Source organism: Oreochromis aureus, linkage group 12, assembly GCF_013358895.1.
Source record: "Oreochromis aureus strain Israel breed Guangdong linkage group 12, ZZ_aureus, whole genome shotgun sequence".
Lineage (NCBI taxonomy): Eukaryota > Metazoa > Chordata > Actinopteri > Cichliformes > Cichlidae > Oreochromis > Oreochromis aureus.
In genome coordinates, this window is record NC_052953.1 from 17,843,053 (window position 1) to 17,869,059 (window position 26,007).

Here is a 26,007-nt window from a genome sequence, read left to right on the forward strand (position 1 = left end):
CAAATACAAACACCGTCTGTGAGAATAAGAGTGGTATTTTGAGAGAATGTGAGTGGTACATCCTTTTATTTTTCTTCCACCTTCTGTAGGTCCACAGACTGGTTTGATTACCCCATCTTTTGGTATGAAGGGTAACGGCAGTGCCAGTGTCCCAAGGGGTCCTGCTCCGGCCCGACCTGTTCCTCAGCCCCACCCTAAAGATGAGGACACCCTGGTACAGATGGCAGAACATATTCCTGCTGGCACTCGTACGCCAATGTGTGCCCACTGCAACATGGTCATCAGGTGAGGGGCAAACAACATGGCTAATGTTATATATAAACTATCAGCTTAAAATCAGACTAAAAAATGTATTTTTATAGATCAGTTTTTCTTCCTGTTTTAACCAGGCACCTCAGTGAGCCCCTGAAAGGCTTTATGGCATCCTGTCTGTTTTTAATAGTGTACTAGTGTCAAAATATCAAATCAGCTAAAATCCATTGATTTTATAAGAAAGTGTAGGTCTCTAGTTACACAAGATATGTAAAGTTATGTTTGATATGTATTTGAAAATATTGGCATTCACCTTGTCCAGCCACAGTATAGGAAATGGAACCTGACAGATGTATCTGTTTGAGCTTGGCTGGACTGATATTTAGCAATTTACCAGTATCAGCATTTATGACGTCAACTTGTGGCGTTCCAAACAGCTGATTCGAACAGAGTTTTGCAGGATGTGAAGAAGTAAATAAATAACTACACATAACAAATGTTATATTTATGGTTTGTGTTTTTGAAAGAAAAAAATATCACAGTCAATATTTCAGAATATTAGATTTTTAAATCAGCCAATAATGGCACAAACACACCAACCAGCTGATTGGGCATGGTGTCAACTAGTAAGCCTTGGGTTGCTGTGACACTAAAACAAGATTATTTTTAAACTGTACTGTGATATTATCTTAGTAAGGACTCATAAATAGACACATAACAAATGTTAGGTAAATGTGTTTATGTTTCATGTCTCTGAAAGAAAAAATATCAAAATTTTCAGTGACCAAGTATTGGTATCTATCTTAAAATGCCTATCAGTCGTGCTCTAATATACTACTACTACTACTACTAATATTAGACAAAGTGCTTCACAGTTCAAATAAAAGCCACACATTGACAAACCGAATCACATAATCCTTGTAATATCAACTATCTTAGTCTGTAGTGTCATCAGGTATGGAGGGGGCAGTCATGACCATTTATAATGAAAACTGTGAGAGAAAGGCGTTGAGTTCCATCATGCCGTGCTTGTATACTTCTTGCACAAGGACAATCAAAAGGGAATTGATCTCAGCTTGGCTGCACCCACATCAAATTATACTCAAATTAAAAATGAGAAAGGAAATATGTCCGCTCCTTAATTATTCAGCACCATAGTTAGGCTCTTAAAATAATTAACCTGAAACCATCTCGAGTAAACAATCTGTGTATGAAACTGTAGAACGACATTTGATTGCAGCGTGGATAACGGATAGGAGAATTAAGTTGCACCTGCCACTGATAAAAGAGCAGAATAATGTTATACGCAGACAATCTCATTAAAAACTCATGCTGTTACACCACATCTTGATTTTGCCCTCTGTTGTGTCAATTTTTCAGTTTCAGTTATGTTTAATATTAAGAACTGGGAATGTGAGATGTAATCAAAGACTTCTCATAGAAGTGTGTTTAGGACATGTTTCTGTGCTCAGATATATATTTTGCTTATACTTAGAGATCAGATTTTATTAATGGAGCATAACTAGCATAACTGACAGAATGGCTTTTATGAGGCAATTAAGAAAATGAACTGGATTTTCCAGCTGTACAAAGTACCTGAAAACATGCATTTGAACTATAAAAAGTTATTAAAAGCTGTTAAGGTCCAGACAGAGTGGCACAAAAGAGCACATCACTGTGGGATAATTTCCTGAAATTCTTCTCCTGTCAACCTCCCTTCTTGTCCAGTACCTTACTGCCCTGACTCATGGTATCTCCCAGATTGTGTCACCTAACATATCATTAGGATAAGGTTGCTCTCATGCTAATGACTGCCAGCCAGGGCCACTATCATGATAAGCTCAGATAAGCCCAGCTATTGTGTGGAGTAAATTAGCCTCTGTTGTTTTCCCACTTTAACTAATCAGCAGAGTGGACACAGCCAAGGAGCAAAAGTAGGGAAGCAGGCGACGATAGCTGCAGTCCTCACATTTTTAAATGTGTTTCTCATTTTTGCAGCATTTTTTTTTAATTTGAACAGAATACCAGAAAATCAGTCTGTTGATCAACAGAAATTCAATCGTCAGTTTTAACTATCCATTAATTGTTTAGATGTTTTCAGTTATTTTAGTGTAATTATTGATGAAAAAAGGGAGTCAGATGCAGTAAATGCATTACTATATTGGAATATTCTAATAATTCTTATTGAATAGCACATTCTATCTATTTATCTAAAACTACCAAAGTATAAAAAAGGAAGTAAAATGACGAGTATATCAGAATATTAAGCTGAACTGAGTATTGGTTAACTTTTTGTACATTTTTTCAGAGTTTTTGTGTGTGTGTGTTTTTTTCCAGAGGACCTTTTTTGGTAGCAATGGGGAAATCGTGGCATAAGGAAGAATTTAACTGTGCACACTGCCGAACATCCCTGGCAGATATAGGCTTTGTTGAAGAACGGGGATCCGTCTACTGTGAACACTGCTATGAAGACTTCTTTGCTCCAACATGCAGCCGCTGCCAGTCTAAGATACTAGGGGTGAGTTGATGTTTAAAAAAGAAGGGAGCAGTAATGGTGCAGCAATTTATTAAAACCCGCAAATAAACATAGACATATGGTATAAAAGGTACAAACAGAGTTTGGTTTCTTAAAGGACATACCATGAAATGCTTCCTCAACTGTGACTGAGCCTCCACTATGAATTACACAGCCACTTTTTCTTTTGTCTCCACATTGTCCAGTTTCCTCTGTTTTTTAAGGATAAACTGCACATCATACTGAGATATGAAAAGCCCAAGATTACATTATGTAAGATAAACCAGACATGACAGCAATACAAAACTGATATAAATAACAAAATTTATACTACTGTATCGAGTTATTAGTTCTTTGTAGTTCTATTTTGGAGAGACGTTTTAGGAATCACCTTGTTGATACAAAATTTTTATTTTATGTCTGTTAAACTGTGTTATCGTATTTCATAGAGTCAACTACAAAGCAAATTATGTATTATGTACATAACTGTGGCCAAACTGTGTTTGGTGTTAAGTTGTTCAACAAACAAACAAAAAACACAAATACAGACAAAAACATTGCCCTGAAAATGGTAACATACGAGGACTGGACTGAAAACAAGTGAAAAAGCAGCCAATGTCCAACAGAAACCTTTGAGAGACTTTCAGAAAGCCTGGAGAACTATAATGTGTTTAGATTTGAAATAACTGCAAGTTTTGGGTCCTTTTAAGCTAAAATAAAGACATGATGTGTGGCTTGGGTTTTTTGCACACTATTGTAATCATTAAGATAAAATTAGTAATGAGTCACTTGGTCTTGATGTGTATATTTGGAGTGAACACTCACCTGATCCAATTGATGGAAGCTTGTCACACATTTCATCTCAATTTTGTTCATATATGTTTTTGTGTTACTTTACTATGTAGATATTTTTTTGCTAAGACAAAAGAATTTTTACTGTCTGCAGTAAATAAATTGTTATACAACACTGTGTAAACATGATTAGTAGCTCTAAAACTTGAAATCTATATTCATGCAGATATTTACTGTATATACTGTGTGTAATGTAAACCTCCTGCTCGCTGGGACATGAGGTTCCTTTATTATGAAATCTGTTTATGATCAAATGCACTGGTGTCTATATTTAGCACTTTAGCACATAGAACTTGTCATTCTACAAGTCACATTCGGCTATTCATATGTTTTATTCTATGCACTTATGCTGATACTCAGACAATAGGCATAGTATTTTTCTCAAGGACACTTAGGCATGTGGAATGGAGTAGCCGGAGATCAAACCACTTGACCCTTTGATTAGTAAATGACCTTTTCTACCTCCTGAGTCGCAGCCACTACACTCACTTATTGTCTAGAGTTTAGATTAATACTTCTAACAGAAGTATTCATTTAAAACAGGAATGTAATTATTTCCCTACTAGCAGAAAAGCTTAAAAAGTACAGATGGAACAACATCAAAGACAGTTTTTAAATACATAAAAGACCAGAGCAGGAAGCCTGAATGTGCAGAGGAATTTGGTAATTTGGTAATTTTTTATTTCAACATGTGAACAATATACAGGTACATTTAGAAAAGAAAATAAGAGAGAGAGAAAAAAAATATATATATATACACTATACAAAATACATACAAAAACACCCCCAAAGAACATTCTGATTAATTTACATGTTGAAAGGGAGTGGGAAGAAGTAAACACTTATTTAATCCCACCCCGTTGAATATCTACGGTGACCACCAGTAAAACTCAGGAATGCAGTAGATGTTTGGGTGTTAGGAGAATTAGGCTTAGAGGCCTTGAGGCTGTAGGTGTAGCCTGAACCCAGAGTGTCAGGACGCTGAAATTTCTGCTCTCCTTGCTACTATGACATTCATCCCTCACGTGTTCTAACCCCTGTGGCCTAAATCCCTTTCAACCCTCTATTTCTCACACATCTTCAAACAGCTTATGGCTTCTTATTAACCTGTTTTCTCACTCCCTCACTCATAATCCTTCATTTTAGTTCAGCTCGCCAACTTTCCATCGATTCTTTGTCTTATCTTGCTCTCACAGTTTACGGGTGGGAAAGAAATCGGTGTAGGTCATGGAGACCAAGGAGAGAGAAAAAAAAAAAACGGTGATATTCAAGAAAAAATAAAATGACCTACTCTGGTAAAAGTTGTACAAAGATTTGTGTAAAAATTTGTGACTTTGTGAATAAAATTTCATAAGCAGCAATGTAATATGATAACATCCCTTCATAAGATGCTGCACCTCCATTTCCTGTTAAAGTGGATATAGCTTTCCAGTTTCTATTATATACACTAATGCACCTAAAACTATATTATGCCTCTTACTAGCCACATTGTTTACATTTTCCCTTAGGAGGTGATAAATGCCCTCAAGCAGACTTGGCATGTCTACTGCTTTCTGTGTGCTTACTGTCAGCAACCAATCAGAAACAACACTTTCCACCTGGAGGATGGAGAACCATACTGTGAACCGGGTGAGTTATAATGGGGTTGATAAAATATCCAGATGTACTTCCTGTAATTGCCACTGTACTCATTGTACATGGTATAATCAAGTTCAAAGCATCTGCTGAAATAAATGAAAGAAATCAGAAAACATCTTAACTACATTTTATGAAGCATGTAGGTAGTGTATGGTCAGTGGTAAGCTACATTAATAACACTTCTCTGGTTTTACTGACAACACAAAAATAATATAAAATATATTTTAAAAAAAAGAAAACTGGTTGTACAGTGGTTATCGTTGGTGATGCTCACTCAGCCCAGCAGGCTGTAACTGCTAGTTATTACTAAAGCATGGATGGATTGATTATAATTAATCAACCCCTAAAATTAGTGTCAAGTGTCAATGTTCATTGTCACCAATAACAACAGGATCGGCAACAACAACACCTGCTGATTCACCAGTGGATCACTGGTAAGCAGTGTGTGATGAGTGAGTGTTAAATGTACTGAATATCAGCATTTTCCTGATGTAGGACAGTATAGCGGTAGCGGTATACAATGTTTTTTTGCTAGAATAAAATAAAAAAAAAATCCAGCAGTCTGTGAATAGATCAAAGATAAAAGTGGGCTTCAGTTGGATTGCTGCTCACTCGCAATGTGTTTTATATCCAGTTTCAGCTGTTGTGGGGTGAGAGCCAGAGTACACCCTGGACAGGTTTTCGGTCTATCGCAGGTCAAACACAGAGAGACAACAAACAATTCGTGCAAACATTAACACCTATAGCCAAGTTATAGGTGTTTATGTTTGCATTAACACCTATGGGATGAGAGAACTGCGACCCGTTCTCTCACCCCAACCGGTTGCAGCAGATGGCCGCCCCTCCGTGAGCCTGGTTCTGCCGGAGGTTTCTTCCTGTTAAAAGGGAGTTTTTCCTTCCCACTGTCGCCAAAGTGCTTGCTCATAGGGGGTCGTATGATTGTTATGTTTTTCTCTGTATGTATTATTGTAGGGTCTACCTTACAATATAAAGCGCCTTGAGGCGACTATTGTTGTGATTTGGCGCTGTATAAATAAAACTGAATTGAACTGAATTGAAGTTAGAATCACCAGTTTGCCTAACATGCGTGTATTTGGAGTGTGGGTGAACCTGTTGTACCCCAAAGAGTTACAAGCTCTCTTTGTTGAGTACTAAAGTTTGCTTGGGTCTTGCCATTATGACTTTAAACCCTTTGTTTATACCATAGTGACATGACTTTTCTCTTTGTCACTAAACAGACTTTTACAGCTTGTTTGGGACTGGCTGTCATGGCTGTGAGTTTCCCATCGAGGCTGGAGACAAATTCCTGGAAGCCCTTGGTTACACCTGGCATGATACCTGCTTTGTATGTGCTGTAAGTGAAGGCCTGTGTCACAGTAAACTGAGTCCATCAGCAGACTAACACATATGACCTACTGTCACATTTACTCATAATCCCATTTCCAACTTTGAACCATCAAGAAACTTTTATCTATTTAACTTGGACACAGAAAGAAGTTTGAGGTCATAGTGCTACTCTCTGCTACTGGCCCTATTTAGTTCTTTCTGTCATTCTTTCTTTTTATTGTTAATGTACTACAACAATGTTCATTTTTATCCATCCTTTGTGATGGAGGTTTTTGCAGAATAGCTTACTTGTAGCAATCTCATCAGCTCACCATAAGTCATTTTTTCACAATAATATGACAGCAGTGCTTATTTTAGATGAAACACTGACTTACATCCATCGTGAGCTTTAGTGTAGGCTGGCTAACTTTTGTTATATAACCTCTTATTATTCATGTGTGTTGGGCTTTTTACAGGTGTGCTGTACCACACTGGAAGGCCAGACCTTCTTCTCCAAAAAGGACAAACCTCTTTGCAAGAAGCATGCTCACACACTGAAGATATGAAGCCTAAACTATTCACTTGGCCACATGTTGTCTCACGGAGGGTTGGGGACACCTTTTATGATGACAGTAGTAGTCATTATTGTAGTGGTGCTATCTCTTAGCACAAAAAGCAATAAAGCTTAAGGATCTTAGTTTTGACAACATTTCAACCAAATATAACTGATCTTTGTAAACTAAATGTTATGTTGTCAATCATCCCCAAACAGCAAGGTTTTACTACCAACTGATACATTTTATGTACCATAATGCCATTTTTATTTCCTCACACATAGGACTGTTACTTTATCATTTACTTCATTCTTCTGAATTTTGTCTTGAGTGGTGAGATCATCACACTTTCTGTTTTTATTATTAAGCTTGCAGAGTGCTCATTATCTTTAGACACCACCAGAAATGTTTGATAATTTTAAGTATTCAAGGATGCTGGCAAGTTTTTATTGTTAGTTTTGATATTTGTTAGTGTTTGTGTAGTTGTAATCAATTTTATTAATCTGGCTAAAACCTATAAAGACTTAAAGATAAAACTGTAGAACGTCCTGTTACACTTTGTTTTATTTTGTTTTTTGCATTACAGTTTCACAAGCAACTATAAAAAAATTCCCAGTATATGCATTAAAATACTGCAGGATATGCTTGTGTTATTTGCTTTATACAATTCATCTGTGAATGTCCGAGTTGTAATTAAAGCTGCTGCCTTTGATTTAATCAGTTACTTGAATGTTTTAATTTAAGGAAATTTGATTTCATTTTCTATTTGTTGAGTGAAACTGGCTAGGACATTAAGGCACTTGAGCAAACCTGAACACCAAAAATGATCAAATGTTTTTCATAGATACTTTCACCAGCTTTCATTAGTGTCCTCTTGCTGGTACTGGGTTGGACCCCTTTTGCCTTTAGAACTGCTTTAATTCTTCATTGCATTGATTCAACAAGTTGCTGCAAACATTCCTCTGAGATTTCGGTCCATATTGACATGACAACATCCGACAGTTGCAGATTTGGCGACTGCACATCCATACTGGGCTGTTGCCCATCTGCTTCAAGGTTTGACATGTTGCGAGTTCAGAGATGCTCTCTAGTCACTTAAATCAACTTTCATCCCCATTCTGATCTTCAGCAAGTTACCTTGACTATTTCTAGCATCTTAATGTATGATGAAAGATTTGCATTAACAAGCAGTTAAAAATTAAAGTGAATATTTAAGTGTCTGGTGAATGTATATAGAAGTCCCTGTTTCTTCCTTGCTATGTGGACCAACATATCTTTCTTGACATTTCTCATAGTTTCATGAATCCTATTTTTATTTATTTTCTGCCATGATTTAGAAAGAAAATATATTTGCTTTAATATCTGTTTCATACACTTCTCCTTATGCTTCATTCAGATGTTTAGCTCTGTTTAGAAAGCGCATTTTTTAAAATTTAGTTAGAAGAGGAAAAAATGTTTGAGATGACATTAAGTAGAGAATGTTGTTATTTTAGAAACTGGTGCAGGGAATGGATGGATGGAGGGTAGTTTCTTGTTTTGTGACTGTCTACTCAGGATACAGGTGCAGGATACATCCAGCCTATTTAGTTTTTCCCCCAATGCTATTACAAATGACAACGCACTCTTTCACTGACTTCTTATAATTATAAATCTTGTTTTTTACTGTAAAGGGCTAATAGGCATGATTAAAGTGTTCAGTCTCTAAATTCTCAAGTACAAAAATGTTGTTGGAACTCTTAAAGTTGATCTGGGTTTTTAAATAAATGGTGTGCCTTTATTCCCAAAACAAATTTTTTTTTATGTCTGCTATTTCTTTATAGTGTAATGCTATCTAACCAAATGAAACTATGTTAACACGATTGTAGAGAAGTCATAACCACTGTCAAAAGAGGAATTTTAACACATCTGTGCAGCTGACAAATGTTAAAATAGGCAGACAGAGAAATAAAGATATGGTTGAAAGGATGTGAGCGACACTGAGGTAGTAAACAGTGGTATGTAGGGCACATCACCACACATTATTCCCACGTCCTCTATACAACCAGCCTTTTTAATACAAACCAATCTTTGCACAATCAAACTGATTTTACTGTTATTGTAGAAAACGATGAAAATGAGATAACTGTTTAGGGATTTTTATTGAGTGTATATAAGACACATTAACAAACCAAGCACTGACCCTTACACGCTGTCCCAATTGATGGGGCATGAGTCAGGCAGAAAAATTATCCAGTATAGTTGATGTCACATGGTAACATATTTTAAGGAGTTAGCTCATAGTTTACTTATTTGATTTAGCATTGCTGAGCTAATGTTTACTTGTTACTGTACCATGATGTATAATCCTTAGCATATAGGCCTCTTTGATATTCTTGTCACACAAGACTCATTTTAAACTCCATCAAATTTTAAAAAGTTCATAAGGGAAAATCTAAGAATTTCACATCTCGGAAAGCAAAACAACAAAAACACTGTTTTGTGCGACAAAGCCTGGATGTTGTTTTTCTTTTTAATTAGACTGGAGTTCATTTGTGTTTTAGGTGTTCCTTAAACAACTAGCCTATTGGAGTGGTTTTAAGGAACCCATTCAGTGCGAGTCTTCACTCACCTTTCTCCTGCTAATGCACTCCTTCTCTTGTGGCATTAATCACCCTCCTGCAGCTGAGGGACCTTAGGAGAAACACAGTCTTGTGGTGAGACCAGTGTGTGTGTGTGTCTAAGTGTAAAGAGAGCGAGGGAAACGCGCGAGAGAAAGAAAAGCTACCCTTGGAAACAGAGTGACTCGCGTCTCTACCCTGAGTACCGTGGGCTGCAACTTTTCCTTTCAGTCGAGAAAAAGAAATCCAGAAAGCATCCTAAGGTGAGTAAACTCGAAGCAGACGCGAGTCGGAGATCTTTTTCAGTCGCAATTGTTTGTATTCACCTTGGGAAGTTTTACAGAGCGTTTTTTGTCGTTTCTTTCGGGGTGTTTACAGTCAGATTCACGTCATATCGACTTATTTTTGTTTATTTTGTAAGCGTTTGAGGCTTATCTCACTGCGTAGCTGTTCCTGAGCCACAATGTGATGGAAGAGAGAGAAGTTTAAGCGCTAGGAGGAGCTTTAATAGTTTACCCATGTCTCTGTTAGCGGTGTTTACGTTACACTTTACGTGATTGGGATTTCTGTGGCGTTGCTTGGTCTGTATTTTCCAAAAGTGAAAAGTAAATTGGGCTACATGTTACATAACACTCGGTAGCGGTCAGCCAAGAGCGCAACTTCTTTTTTCTTAACAATCAATAATATGTGCTGTTATCAGAGGAATGCATGATGGATTCTAGATTCATACCTTATTCCTCCCTTTCTTGTTCTGTACTTTAATATTCATCTGTACAGTGTGCAAATAGTAGTTATTTAACGTAACTCCAGTTCTATGAGTTCATGTACAGCCCTGTAACAGGATTTACTGTTGGCTAATTTCACCAGAAAACACTAGGACAAGACCAAAAACTTTTAGCTGTGGCATGTGAAATGAGTAGGTCATTCTCCAGTCCCATCAGTACTCATGGCTTGAAAGAGATGAAGTGTCTTCAGATCCCACCTTGGAATGATACCTCTAGTAAGAGGCTTGGTGCAAGTCCCTTTTGCAATGCATGGAACTTGGGAAGTTGTCTGTCTTTTCCTTTAATGTGTTGTGCCAGCTGTGGCTTGTCCACAAATTTAGAAACTTCTTCTAGAATAGGTGAAGGACCGAGTGTTTTAAGTTCCACCAGAGTCTGGTTGATCTGATTGTGGAGTGCTTCGATAGTGTGATGGACCTGTATAATCCTTTTAATCAGTTTTGTGTGCTCCATAAAATCAGCTCAGCTCAACGTCCCTTGACTGTAGATCCCAGGCGCAAACTCTTGGGGAAAGTAAGAGGCTCACATAGCTATGCATGATCATCGGCTGCAAACAATTTAATTTAACCTCAAACAAAACCTGAAGAAATAGAAGGATGCCCTGCAGTTGGCAGAATGGTGGCTTGATGGCTCTGGTCTCACACCAGTGAGCAAACACATGCTAACATGGTTGAAAAGCCCTGGTGGTACAGTGGTCTGAATCACTGAATTGTTCTGAATAGTGGGGATGACTGTATGGTGGACCCAGCTCAATCAGTCTCTCCCTGTTCACTGCCAAAACACAAGGTGCAGGCTCATGACCAGGTACAGATCTGTGTCACCAACACAGTGAATAACAGCTGCTGCATACAGATCCTGCAAGGCTTTGCTGTTGCCAGTTAAGGCTGCATATTCTATTTTTTTTGGGGGGGAGGACAACATTTTGCTAAAATGCTCTGAGGGCAAAGAGGGATGACCACAAATTAAAAATCTGACAGACTATGGTGGAATAAACAAATATAAGGCTTGCTTTTGTCTTTTTCAAATGTTCTATATCAATGCAGAACCCTATAGATTTTTTCATTAATTAAAAAGAAGTTATTAGTTTCTCAATAAGAGGGAAAATTCAATTGTGTGAAGAAAAGCATATATATTATAATCACAGCTGACGATTGAATATTTTAATAGAATTGGCTTACAACTTGTAGTAGCAGTGACCCAACTTGAATTTTCTAGACTTGCCTGAGTGGGCCCCCTTATTCAAGGGCTCAAAAAGCAGGGGGGAAAAAAATCAAATGAACCTCAACACAGCCTCCAGCACTGCCCCAGTATTCCCCATACACCCCACTTATACACACATAGGCATGCACATAGTATTCAGGTCTCTCTTTGAGACCAGTAACCAGGTCCAGGTGTTTGTCAGTGTAGCTTATGACAAGAGCAGGCTATATCTGTATGTGTGCATGTGTTCACATGAGCAAGCCTGTGTGAATGTCTGTCCAGATGGCATAATCCTGTGACTCCAAATCTTACCTCACCTCATCTGAGGGGTCCGGGACCGGTAACACGGGGAAACCGCGCAGGAAAGCACTCAGCAAGTATAAATGAGAGAAACAGAGGTCCAGATGTGTGTATGTGTGTGGGTGTGTGTCTATGTGTATGTGTGTGCGCCTCTGTGCGTCAGTGTGAAGGTACTGTTTTCCTTGTCTGTCAAAGTAGTAAGTGTTTGCAGTTGTTGAGGCTTCACTTGGAACAGCAATCTTATTTAGGTCAGGAACACATCACATAAATCTGAGAAACAGCCACATTCTCAATTGGCTGTGTAATTGAGTTTTACACAGCAGCTGTAAACAGAACGCTTCCCTAATTTTCTGTCCTTGTGTATGTGTGTGTGTGTGTGTGTGTGTGTGCATCAGAGAGAGAGAAATATCAGACACTTAACAGTTTTAGACACCTCGTGATGTGAGACGTGCTTACTGCTGGAAATTTAGATCACATTGCTTGAGGTTAATCTACATTCTAAGAATACCAAATCTGCCTAAAACAAACCGAATTTGTGCTTGCCTAGAAAAAAAGATAAGTGCAACACTTAGGAAGGAAGAGGTGCTGCAAAATTGCACTGGAAAGTAAAGCTTATTCAAAAGGGTGACATCATGCCCTATTTAACATATCCGTGAGATTGCATAGTATTTGTGTTAGTCGGTAGATGTAAGCCTGTCTCTTTTATTTTGTGCTTGCATGTGTGGTACGTTTAAATGCAGGCAAATTGTCAAAGCTGTTTTTATTTAATGATGTCTTTTTTTCCCGTTGTCAAACAGCTGAATACAAAGTTTTTGCAACTGGGCATATAAAAAAAATACACTGGAGACAGGGACTGTTTTAGGATGTTATATGCAAAATGATTACCGCCATCCATGTCATGCCATGCAGTCAAGTGAAGTAACTTTTGACACCCACTGAACACAGTAGACTCAGCATGCCCCTCAAAAAAATCCCAGATTCCAAACTCAGCGAACATTCGTGTTAAAGATTCTTGATGATGTTATGTCCATAACCGAGCAGGCAAAGTAAAACTAGAAGTACTGCTTTGTAGTTTTTATGCGTAGGCATCAAAAAATGAAGCTAAACCAGATGAAATAGGGGTTATTGAAAGGAATGATAAAACCATGATGCAATAGTGGGAGCTCATAAAATTGATTTGTTCAAGTGTTCAGTGAGAGCAAAGGGGTAAATGGCATGAGGTCAGATTTACAGAAATGTGCCATGTCCTTGATATTTTTGTTCATTCCATTCTGCAGTGGCTGCTTGCCAAACCTCGCTGCTTTTATCTTTCTCCTTTTATTATGCTAACGACAGTCTTGATTTAAAACAATATCAAATCCCTAATTACACGAATCAGATTACCTACGATGCATTAAATAAGAATGCGTATGACAGTAGGGTTAATCAGAGTGTAAACAATCATTTAAGTGAACCATAAGTGTTTAGTTTCTCTAACATTTAATTTCCTCAACTTGATGGAGTTGATAAGACTCAAAAACAGATAAGAGAACTTAGCCTGGAGCCTTTTTTTTCCCCAAAAGACCTTACGCTCTTTAATTACAGTGTCAGTGTGATTTATGGAAACATTTGAGCATTTATCTCTACTCAAATTCTGAAACATTCTAAATTTTGGATTTTCTTTCAGAGTCCTCTTTGCTTCTAGGGTTGAGATAATGAACTGTGCCCAGCCTGCCTTAAATAGCCTCAGATCTGTGGCTCTGTTCTAAAAGGTTGGAGCGGCAAACACTGGAAACATTTACTGCTTAACCTTAATTATGTTAGATTATATTACAGATTTGATTTTCACCATAACAGCTACCCTCCAAAAACTCTTAAAAAAACAAAAAAGGATTTGTCTTTTAAAAAAAATCACCAAGAATAATTACGTGGTTATACAACTCTATTTTGTAAATGTTTTGAAAAATTGCAGGAAATATAACAATAACAACACTAGATTGTCTGTAAATTGCAATTTTTGTTGTTAGTGTGTTTTTTCTCAGCTGTAGAGCATTTTGTTGTTTGTGTGATAGTTTTACTTACAGATGTCTCGTCTCGCCTGGCCAGATGTGGAACAACATGTTTAATCTGCTCAGGGTTTGCTTTACCTGTGGGAATGGTGCATCTAACAGCATTTGCATTCATGAATTTAAAATTAGGATTAGAACCCATTTTACTCTTTATATATGACATAAACAGTAGCGCATAGTAATAGTTACGCTGACAGTGTAGTTAAATATCTTATAAGGTCAGACACTCATTTATGAAAACTGTCAGTCACAGGGGAAAAACAAAACAAATGTAATACAATGAATGTTTAGCCAGCAAAGAAGAAGAAGTCTATTTGTTAGTGTTCAGTGTTTAAGAACAGCTGCTTTTGCCATCTGAATGTGTAAAAGTGTTATAACGAAGACAAAAACAATAAGATCATAGATTAACATACAGATCTGTGTTTTAATAAATGAGCAGGGCAAGCAAGGCCTGACAAAAACCACCAGTGAGGTGGATTTTTGCTTGTTTCTTTAAGTACTCTTCAGGAATAGTTCTCCAGGCTTCTCGAAGGACATTCAAAGCTCTTCTTTGGATGTTAGCTGCCTTTCTTTCTGTTCTATATCAAGATGATCACACACAGCCAATCCATGACTAGTGTCCATTAAGTGTGTTTCTATCCACGTATGCTTTACTGCATTGTATGTTTGTGAGGCTGATAAATAAAGTCGTTACCAATCAAATGCTTTTCTGATGGTATTGCATCGTGGATTAAAATTCAGATGTACTTTTCTGCATCCATAATTTCATCAATTTTGAGAAGATCCAAAACACCATTGTCTGAAATGCAGTCACAAACTATGACAGAGTGCCCACTGAGTTTACACATGGCTGTAAACACTCTGTTGTACCTCTCTCCGGACCTTCTCCTCACGTACTGATAATGAATCATAAATGTCCAAATTGATTAATCACCCCATAAGACCTGTTTGCACAAATTTTCAGTCGAGTTCTTATGTAATCTATTACAACTCAGCCTGTTTCCTTTTCTTAAAATTAGCTTATTAAATGCCAACCTTCCACTGAGACCATTTTTTTTATGAGTATCAAAATCCCTGATGATGCAACTTAAAATTGGTTCTTTGGCAAGTTGTCCATTACAGTATGTGTAGAGACAACACTGGCTCATTCCTTTGAGTTAGGTGCCTTGTTTATGAATGACTGATTCATAGCTCAGTGTTAAGTGGCTTAACAAACAAACAAAAATACATTCCTCCAAAAATAGTTGGATACAGTGAGCAGACTGAAACTAAGAGAAACAGTAGCCAGTCCCCACTAAAAGACCTTCAGAAAGCCTGGAGAACTATTGCCCAAGGCCACTTTAAAAGTTATAAGGCAGCCTGGCTTCTTGGAAGCAAAAATATAAAGAAATGATAAGTGGGTCAAGACATTTGCACAGAACTCTAAAATGCTTTATATGGATATATCTAGCAGCCCAGGGAACATGTTTGTTGCTCTTAAAGGGGTTTACTTCCTCCTTAAGTCAGATATTAAACTTAAACTATTAAACTTAAAATTTGATTTAGAAAGTAAGACTGTGTGTGTGTGTGTGTGTGTGTGTGTGTGTGTGTGTTTGACTTCATACACATGGATTCCATCAGGTTTTTCTCTGTTGTTCCCTGAAGCTGGGATGAGTTAAAACATTTGATGCTTGACTTAAAGATGAGGGCTGTGATCTATTGCCTGTGCTTCTTTGATATATTCGCAGAAGTATGCAGTGACCCCCCACACACACACACACACACACACACACACAACAGGGCATCACAAGCCATACTAACACTGAATGTCAGCAGACCCAGTACACTGTGTATGTATTTAGTTAAATTATTATCTTTTTTAAATTCTGTTATCTAACCAAAAACTGCTTACTTAGACAACCTCATCAGTTTTCCTTTAACATCTGTGTTCCATACTGAGTGTAGGCATAATTTAGCAACACACCAGATGGAGCTTATTGTAAGATGTTTATTGATGTCACAAAACATTTGACAAATTTGAATAATGTTTTAAAAGAGTGTGTTTTTTATTTTCTTTCAAGGATATTAAAATTGCTAAAAAGCTTTCCCACATTAAGAAGTCTTATGCGAGGCGTGCCTTGTAAAATTTGATCATGAGACTGCACACTGTGAGTCCCGTGTAAATAATCTGTATAATTTGTTGGTCTTTACTTGTCAGTTAAATTTACTATTTTACTAAGATAGTGCTTTTGGCAAGGAAAATGCCAAGGTCCTATCCAAACTGTCTGATTTGGTGCAAAAACACAGAAATAATAATAAAACTTGAAAGTTTATTTTTTAAATATATTTTAAAACGCTCTAGGCCGTGCTAAAGGTTTATCTTAGGTCTTGCTGTGCTTCTGGTGACTAAGCACCATATTTTGTTGCTGTAAGTAAAGGCAGGCTGCCACTGTTTCTGACGATTGAAGCTAAACTTTTCTCTGCTTCTGTCTGGAACCTTAAAAGAGTCTAACTCCAGCATTAATGTTGTTTTATTATTAGCCATAGCTGCTACCTTGATGATAACAAGCATTGTGCTGGCCAGTTTAACATTTATGATATGTTTAATACTTAAGTGTTGTTGAAACCGGATCTTTAATGACGTCTTGAAATTCCTCCTAAAGTGTTGTTCAAAGGTGTGAATGTCAACTTCTGTTCATGCATTCAGCTGCTAATGAGGGGAGAGGTTGTGAAACCTTTGTGAAAGTTGTGTGTCATCCGCAGGAGGCAAATAAAGTCATAAAGTAGTGAGTAGCAATAAAGAAAGGTGTGTAGATTTATTTTGTTTCCAAACTGTTTTATTAGTTTGTCATTGCCACAGAATACTTACACTGAAGTGCCACAATCTCAATCTTTCATAAAACAATTGGCAGGACAACTGAGAAGGAAGTTATTATTTTACACGTAAAAAACCCAAAACAAAACACACATCTCTGAAATTGTCGGGCAGCCATTGCAAGCTCAAATTTGTTCTCAGCTGAAGTGACTAGATGTTGCATCTGAATGCCTCCCTCGTCAGTGCTCGTCTTGAACTGCAGATAACCAGATATGATCTGACAGGAAATTTCCCCGCTGAGTTAAATGTAGATGATTGCATTACAGATGAGGTAGACACTGATGGTAGGCATCAAACTCTATTCTCAAGTGTGTGTGTGTGTGTGTGTGTGTGGATGTGTGTGATACAAGTGAGTGAAAGAGAGGTATCAAAAAGAATGCATTGTAAGCACGTGTAAGTTTGGGACAGAGTGGGTCAATGACCTGATAGGTTTGAGCTCCTGTGTCGGGCTCTGAAGACTGAAACGTCTACATGTAAATCATGTGGGCGTGCAGTTGTCATGGACTACCCTGAACAATGAATTTGCATGTTTTTCCAGGTAGAAGAGAATGAGTAGGTGTTAGAAGAATGTGCCTGCGTGAGATAGCGTTAGATTGGGTGTTCGACTACTGTATATAATATAGGGTGAATTTGTGTTAATGTCAGAGATATCGGTTTAACAAAAAGGTCATTCAGCTGCACAGTATCATTATCTTCATTACCACCCTGCTGCCCCTCAGGGTGGACCTTTTAAAAACATAACCTCTCCTGATCTCATGATGGAGTCATTCTGCCCCTGTGCTCTGTAATTCACACAGGACGCAGAATTCAGACACTCCTCCTCCGGTGTTGCCCTTTTTCTTTACCTTGAATAATGTGAAGACCTAGCATAGTCATCTTTTTAAAAGGCATACCTAAAATGCCCCAGCCTTGGGCTTACTAAAGAGATATTTCCATGACCCAAAGGCGAGATCAGCAATTCACTGTGTGATGGACTTTGTGGCTAAAATAAAGCCGGTGGACAATATAACACAGCCACATAGAGTGACGGTATGAAAATGTTTAAATTATGATTTATTAGGCCTGTTTCCCACAGGGAGGATGATAAAACATACTACCAGCCAGCTTCTGATCTCATAATTTGGGTATTTTCTTTCACTGCAGGTCCTACAGCTCAGCGACTCCACTAGTTTCTTTTCTCTGTTTTTTGGCATGTGCAACCTTTATAGACATGACGTTTGGTGACTTCTAGTCTTGTCTGAAAAAGTGCAAGGACCTCTTTTAATTGCTAAGTGAGAATAGTATATTGTTCTTGCAAAAAAGCCCTGATCCCAAACATAAACAGGTTGAGCCCCGAGGATGCTTTAAATCATATAGTTTTTGCTTTGAACTTTCAAGCTGTTCTCTATTTTGTAGACCACAACTGTCTTCTTGTGTTTGGTTTGGCTCTGCTCTAACCAAAGTAATCACCAGACCTGTAGTTCACTCGAAGGGAAAAAAACAAGAGAGAAATGATGGAGTGATGAGTGGGGAACTGGGAGGGGGTAAAGAGGTCTGAGGATAGAATGATAACCATCTGGATTCACTTTGGGACAATTTCATCCCTCCTGCCCCCAAAAACCTAAGACCTCAATTTCCATGGTACCTCCTTTGAGGTGCCATTCCATCTGCAATGGAAGAAATATTTGCCTAAGAGCAAGTATCTGTGTTAAGTTTTAGGAAATGCCTTCATTGAGATTTTCTGAAGCCGTTATTAAGACCCAATCCTGGTCCTGAATATCGATTTCTCTTGGAGTTTGAGTGAAAATGGGTTAATTTATCGACAGTGGCATCAAGCGTCAGTTTGTGGTTGTTGTTGTTTCAGATATTTGCAGTGAGAGAAATTACTTCAAGCTGTGGCTGTGTTGTTAATTTTTTAAGAAATGCCAGAGAGGTTAAAGGTCAGGCCGAGTGATGGAAAAACTTTGACTTCCTATTTTCCAGGCAGGATATCTAAAACACATGAGCAGTTCTGCGTACTGTGTTTATTTCCACATGTTCAGACATAACAAACTGAACAGAATCTGAAGGATTTGAATCTCACGTTACTTTAGTTTCGCAGAGACTGACAGACGGGGAGTTACAGCTGAAAGTGACTGAGGCAGAAGGCCGTATGCAGTTGTCTCTTTGACTCTCTTTGTTTTCTCCATCTGACTCTCCCTGTTTAACCCACTTAGTCTTCACTGTGTTGTCCAGTCCTCCACACAAATGAATTTAGGTCTGGAATGATAAATGGTTTTCTTTGATTCGTGCAGATGTGTCTTTGGCAAAGGAGTGGCAATAATGTGTATAATCAAACTCAGAAGTCACTGGTTGTTATTATTCTCTTTTCGCCATGTCTTCTGTCTTTTCCGCCATCTTTCTCTATTTTTGGCCTCAACAGATAAGTGCAAAATGTGCTGCTGCAGACTGAACTGTTTTTGTGTGGCATCATCGATACCCTCCTGACTGAAATTGCATCCATGTTGCCTGTGCAGACACTGCCTCCCCATGAGACATAAATTCATGATAGGCTCATCAATATGTTTTCCAAAGTCATTATTCTAGAGAAATTAAATCTGATTGATGCCGAATTGAATTAAACCTCTGAGATACTGAATCTGATGCATGTGAAATCAAATCTCATGGGGGTCTGTTTCTTCACTTGCATGTCCGGTGGATTTATTCATATCCACCTCAAAAGGCAATTACAATATGAAGCAGGCCTATGGGAGTCTTTGTGTTGTGTTCTGTGTAACAGCGTAATGCTTATTGAATCAACGCATTGATAACAGCAGCCACTGGGAAATCTGTTGCTCACTGACATCTGCTGGCGAGCTGAATATGAACGAGATATTTACGCTGTTATCTAGTCTTTTGTTTGGTGTCTTTAGAGGCTTACAGGGAGTTTAATGAGAGGTCAGTAGCAGGAAGTGGATGAAAAATATGAGGAAAACGTAAAGATCTTAATATAGCAGATAGCACTGTAGCTGGGTTGCTGTTGTTTGTAGATTTAATAAGGTGATATAAAAAACAGAACTGACCAGATGGCCAACACTGAACCAGCTCTGCCAGATTAAGAGGCAGCAAGCTCCAAAATGCTGAGGAAATTTGGAGTAAGAGAGTCCAAGAGAGACCAGATGTCCGTAACACCCTCTATAGGTCGTCGACCAAACTATCAAGCAGATGACTACACAGCAATAGGATGATTGCATAGCATTACGACCTTGTGCAGGAAGCATCCGTCATCATGTGCCCATGAATTTCTTTTTCAGATATTGTTGCCTTTTTATTTCTGCAAACGGTCATCCTCTGAATACTCTCTTTTTTCTCTCTCTCTCATCATTCTTGGTCTTTCTTAGGATGCTCTTTCTGCTCACATACGGTAGATTCTCCTTCAAACAAAGGCATACATTGACATCTTTAGATGAACCAAACAGGGTGCATGCATGTGCACTAATCTGTTTCACATGCTCACTGATTTTATATTCAAAGTAATACGCTGGGAGCAGTGTTTTTACAAGCCATAACCCCTGAACCATGTCCATTGAGCTTCCTGTAGGGGGGAAAAAACTGCATACCCTGCAGTCCTACCTAGCTGTGATACAATATCTTTTAAGGCACACAGCTCGTAGTTGTTCTCAGCAAGCTTTCTGCTGCTTCTCTATGCTGTTTCTAGTAATGGATGACACAAGACCTGGTACAACGGTACTGACATGACATTCAGTTGAGGCTTAAAATGTCCTGTGCAGAGGCAAGGTGATGGATATCATATATATATATATACAAATAAAAGTGTTTTTACCTTTTTTTTTATTACAATAATAATAAATATTCTACAACAACAACAACAGCAACAAAAATGAGCACTTGTTTCGCCATGAGAGAGCTTTTAAACCACTGTATTAACTGATTATACAAAATTCAACAGTTCTGTAAATGATTAAGTTCCAGCAGTTCTCACATAACTTAATTTTATACAATTTTAAAAGATCCTAGATTTCAGAAAAACAAAGTCACAGTCCACCTGGCTTCTTCTAGATGACTGGTGTCTATCTAGCTTTGGGAATCACTGTATTGCTGCCAACAAGCTTAGTTTAATAAGCAGCAGACAGAAGTGTGACAGAAATCAGGAGGCAGACAGACATAAGCAAGTTTGTGTGGTTCATGTAAGTCCTGTAGAGAAGACTTCTTTACTGCTCTACCGAGCCAAACCAAAATTCTGTGCGATGTTTGAGACTCTGTCTCCAAAATTGTATTAAAAATATATCTATTTATTTTTGAAAGCTTACTGGCTAGGAGGGCATCCAGTTCTCTAAACCTTGCTCCTGCAGATCTCCTGCTTCTGTAAAACCGGCCGCAGCAGACATGCTGCACAGGGCTTCTAGTAATGATAGCAATGCAATGTGTTTTCTTCTGTGTGCATGTGTTCATGTGTGGGTGCGTGTGCGGCAAGTGTGTGTGCATGCTTGTGTGTGCTTGCAAGTTTCGCCTTAGAGGCATCTGTTGCAGGTTTCAGGCACATGTTGTGGGATTAAGGAATTAGCCATAACAAATAACCTCATGCACACACCCTTGCCTGCGTGCCCAAAAGTCACCACATAACACTCCAAAATTACAACCCGAGACCGCTGTACACATCCACACTTGTTCCACCAGGGCTCAAATCTTGGAAGCTCAGCTCTGTTCATCTCTACCTTTCTCCACTAAATCTTGGCCACACTGTGTTAAAGAAAAAGAACTCTTAGTAGGAATGAAAGTTGCCTTAATGTTAGGGTTACATTAGTAAAAGATAAGGTAATAGGACGGGGGAAAGCCAAGTTGTCAGAGGCTGCCTTTGTCTGAAAGAGAAACACAATAAAGCACACTGAGCTTTCCAGTGTTTCCCCCAGGTTCAGGTTCTAGCTAATCAACAGTGCACACAGCCGTGACTGTTCTGTTCCAGGGGACTGGCAATAGAGGGATGGAGGGGGTGGGGGTGGGGACATGGGGTGGGACAGGATGAGGGTCCTGCTTGAAACGGGTTTATAAGGGTGGAAGGAGTCAGAGAGTGCATGCAATTGTACGATTAAGGTGTGTGTGTGTGTATGCGTTTTACCATGTTCATGTGCCCGAGCGTCTTTTTGCAGGGGATAAATCTCCAGGGGCCTGTGGATGTGTCAGTTAATTGTACATGCAGATGAACAAATTATGTCAGTGATACAAAGTCGCTTAATAATGGAGAGTTAAGTGCGTTGTGTTTTTAGGCTGTGCTGTAATCACTATCAGATGTCAGGGTGGAGGAGAGGGACGGAGGAAAGAGACTGTGCGAGTGAGAGAGGAAAAAAGATGGAAATAAAGATGAAGAAAAATGGCAAAGCAAGAAAATTCTTAAGATAATGGACAGTAATGTAATATATGCATACAATATATGTTTTAACTTTATACAGTGCACACACACATTGCTGTAACTTAACTATGTATAACACAAATATCAAAAGTTGGTAAACTAAAATCATTTGGTGTAACTTTCTGCTTTATAACACAGAACTTACTAACCTAATGATAAATAAAAAAAAGACTGTGGCATTGGATTTGCAGTGTCAGAGCCAAACCACGACATTAAATTTTCTAGGCTACTTGTCTAATGGTCATCTGCTCTGTAGCACAGTGCAAGCCCCTGTTCTTGCTCGGAAACGTAACTGAATGCTGTTGCTTGCTCCTGATTTACATGCCCGGCCAGGATGGAGGAACTTTTGGGTGGCATGTTTGGTTTCTTTGCATATGAAAATGTGTTGGAGCAATTGAGTCCACAGGCTCTAGCAGTATTCAGCGAGGCAAAGTCCTAATCATTTTCAGATGGTGGACAGAGTCCATGCGTCTGGAGCCATTTACGAGGTCTGCGTCCACCTGGATGCGAGGTGGCGGTGGGGCAGCAAAATCCACCCGATATGACTGTCCTCTAAGAAGGTCTGATGTGGAACACAGGTAATATGATATGTATGAATTAGTGGGCAATTTCATATGACAAATTAGTGTTGTTGTTTTTTTCTATTGAAGGTTAAATTTTAAATATTTGTGTTGGATTACTATTTGAGTTTAATTTGTTAACAAACAACTGACAAAAAAAAAAAAATCATAACAGTGTTTTCACTCATAGTCAAACTCAGAGTCAGATATTTTTTTCTTCAAAGGCTCCCTGCAGTTATTAAACTGTAATAGGATATGACGGGCAGGAAATCTGAAACTTAAGATCATTTTGAGAGGTTAAAGGATGAGCCTAAGAAACTGGTGTGAGAACTTTTCAGGCAAACGTTCGCCAATCATTCTTCAACCTCAAACATGGCCTGTGATTTAGAAATTTAGCAGTAAGCGGACTCATGACAGCCAGCTAGAATGGTTTCTTACTCAGACATTACAGAGACATTAGACAGTCTCCTTTCTAGCTGTTGCAACACATGAGGGCTCATTTTCTCTTCTGCCAGCATAATTTAAAAAAGAGTATTACTTTGTTAATGTGCTTGTAAAGTGTGGATTTAAAGACCTGCTATTCCTGCTTTGTCTATTTTTCTGTAATGTAAAACAGTGTTAAGGAAGTTGCTTTCACTGTCAGTGCTAGAACTGAAAAAATCTTGAGATGCTAATGATATTTTACATTATTGTGTACAATATGCCATTTATAAAGTAGTTTATTTGAGCGACACCTGTTCATACTTGACTCGTGTAGTGTTTACTTTGTCAGTGATATTTTTGTTCTATAATAAACTCTTTGGTGCCAGGATCTTGACTTAGCTACATATTTTGTTTGACGTCTGAACAAAAATGGTTTAGAAATAAGGAATGCACTCATGTAAAGTAAAACAATCAGTTTGACCAAACTTCTGTTTTAAGGTTTAATAAGCTCAGATTGGCACATACGAATGTGAGAGGTTCCTTCGGTGAATGTAAACTTAACAGAGGCAGGTGATGGATGTCAAATAAAATCTAAATAGAAACTGTAACACACAGCTGGTAAAACAATGAATGCTTTGAATGACTGACTTAAATAATTAAAATGCCTACGTAGTAGCATGTTACTCAGAAATGTCCATAATCTTTGTTGCACTTCCAAGAAGTTTGTAGACTAGATTTAGGATCATTTTCTCTGCTTTGCATCATGCTGGTCTGTATTTTTCTCTCTTAGAAACCTTCCATCACTATAACAATCTATATAAACATGCAAAGTGGTCAATATATATCAGGCTAACACATGACTTTACATATCTTACTTGTACAGTATGAAAAACACCAGCACTGTATTGTTTTTCACAGAGATTTCTGTCGGGCTTTTTCATATCCCTTTTGGCAGGGATGCTGCTGTGCCATGCAGGTCCCAGGAACTCATTCCAAACCTTTCTCTGACCCTGTGCAAATGTATGTAATTAAGCAATGAAAACTTGCCATAGCCAGGCCTTCTGCTGCAGGAAATTAAGGATAATCTGGAGGCTGTGGGTGCTCTTTGTTGCCACAAGGCCTTCTCAAGGTAAAGTGGCTCTCCTGCAAGATTGGTTTTCATCCCTTATGAATTAGTTTTGCGTGTTTCTGCTTACTGCGCCCCTCTCCTTACCTCTCAATGTTGTTTTTCTGTCTTCTTGTGTGTCTGTTTTTTCTTAGTACATCTTCTAACCCTGCTCATATCACATTGTTGTATACTTGTAAACATGTGTAGAAGGTTCAGCAAAAACATCACAGTAATGATAATGTTTAAGTTTAAGTTAAGCATTAGATGCTGCCACCGTGTGTCTGTTCTTTTTCACATTCTAGCACGATGGCTTTATGGGAATGGATCTCATGTTGGATAAAGTACTACATGCCCATGTTACAGTCTTTATAAATATCATTTTATTATAATTGTTGGGTCGACTGTTGTTGTTATTTGGCACTATCTGAAAAAAGCGAAATGAATTAAATAAAATTTTATTCAATTGTAAGGATGTTGGTAGGGAACGTGATGACATCATAATATGAGATGTGGACATGTAAATTAGACATTAATGCTGTGAAATAAAATAAAAAATGATGCAATGTTTTCATGGGGTGTTATAGCTGCAAGTGGGTCACTGTAGCCCATTGGTAGGTGGTTGGTAGGTTAAATCAGCGGTCCCCAACCTTTTTTGCGCCACGGACCGGTTTATGCCCGACAATATTTTCACGGACCGGCAATAAGGTGTCGCGGATAAATACAACAAAATAAAACTAGTGCCGGTACCGAAAAAAATAAGATTTATTCATAACACACGTGAAAAGACCCAGGAAAACCGAGTTAACGATAAAAACGATAACAAAATAACGCTGAAAACCGATTAAAAACCCCGAAAACCACACATTTCACACCTGAGCCTCAACTCTCGCAGCCCGGTACCAAACGACTCACGGACCGGTACCGGTCCGAGGCCCGGGGGTTGGGGACCGCTGGGTTAAATGATGACATTATTATAATAATAGATAAGAACCTCCAGGGGCTGAAGATGCGCCTGTGTGCCAGATTTGGTGGCTCAAAATCTGTCTGGGGACACACATAGATTTTGTATATTACAGTAAGATATGCAAAGAGAGATACTGAGTAGCAAGTTATTTTATATTGTGTGGAAATAACCCAAAACATTGGTAGCAGGAGTAAAGCAGTGGATTTTCTTTAAACTAATCTTTGAAATACTTGGTTCTAGAGCTTAAAATTCTTTTAAAATCAATTGACCCAGTCATCATAGCCTAGAGTCACTATAGGCATTTTGAACTTTATCCACTGAAGTCAGCAGTGAATGTGTTTATTTTGCAGTGGGTGCACCGTGGTGTTGTATATCACTGTGGTTGTTGTTTTTGTTGTGTTTAGAGAGGCGTAGAGAAGACAAAAAGAGAAGTGACGTCTGATAAAATTTACCAGCAGGATGATGCTGTTGCTCAAGTTTTAACAGTTTTGATCTTCCAGTCATTGTTTTGCAAGTAAAAGCCCCACACCACAGCTCTTTTAGCAAGGCACCAGCTTAAAAACAGGGTTTCCATGGAAGAACACATGGAAAATGAGAGAAATGGATAAAAGCTCTGAAAAACATTCTGTGATACTGGAAAATAATTTC

General features: G+C 38.3%; 2 protein-coding genes across 9 annotated transcripts in view; both read left to right on the plus strand.

Annotated features, from left to right (window-relative positions):
- pdlim5a (PDZ and LIM domain 5a) overlaps positions 1 to 7,854 on the plus strand; it is an 82,588-nt gene extending 74,734 nt beyond the window's left edge. For all 6 annotated transcript variants that reach the window (XM_039620901.1, XM_039620902.1, XM_039620903.1 and 3 more), the window contains 5 exons: positions 90 to 285; positions 2,590 to 2,770; positions 5,128 to 5,248; positions 6,496 to 6,611; positions 7,060 to 7,854. In XM_039620901.1, the coding sequence (XP_039476835.1) occupies positions 90 to 285; positions 2,590 to 2,770; positions 5,128 to 5,248; positions 6,496 to 6,611; positions 7,060 to 7,149 (704 nt within the window). In that variant the 3' untranslated portion in view covers positions 7,150 to 7,854. The remainder of the gene's footprint in view (positions 1 to 89; positions 286 to 2,589; positions 2,771 to 5,127; positions 5,249 to 6,495; positions 6,612 to 7,059) is intronic.
- A 1,948-nt stretch (positions 7,855 to 9,802) lies between these two features.
- bmpr1ba (bone morphogenetic protein receptor, type IBa) overlaps positions 9,803 to 26,007 on the plus strand; it is a 64,614-nt gene continuing 48,409 nt past the window's right edge. For 2 of the 3 annotated variants that reach the window (XM_039620938.1, XM_031729098.2), the window contains exon 1: positions 9,804 to 9,997. The gene's annotated coding sequence lies outside the window, so the exon portion shown is untranslated. Of the gene's footprint in view, positions 9,998 to 26,007 lie in introns of all 3 variants that reach the window. The other variant, XM_039620939.1, reaches the window with a different exon arrangement.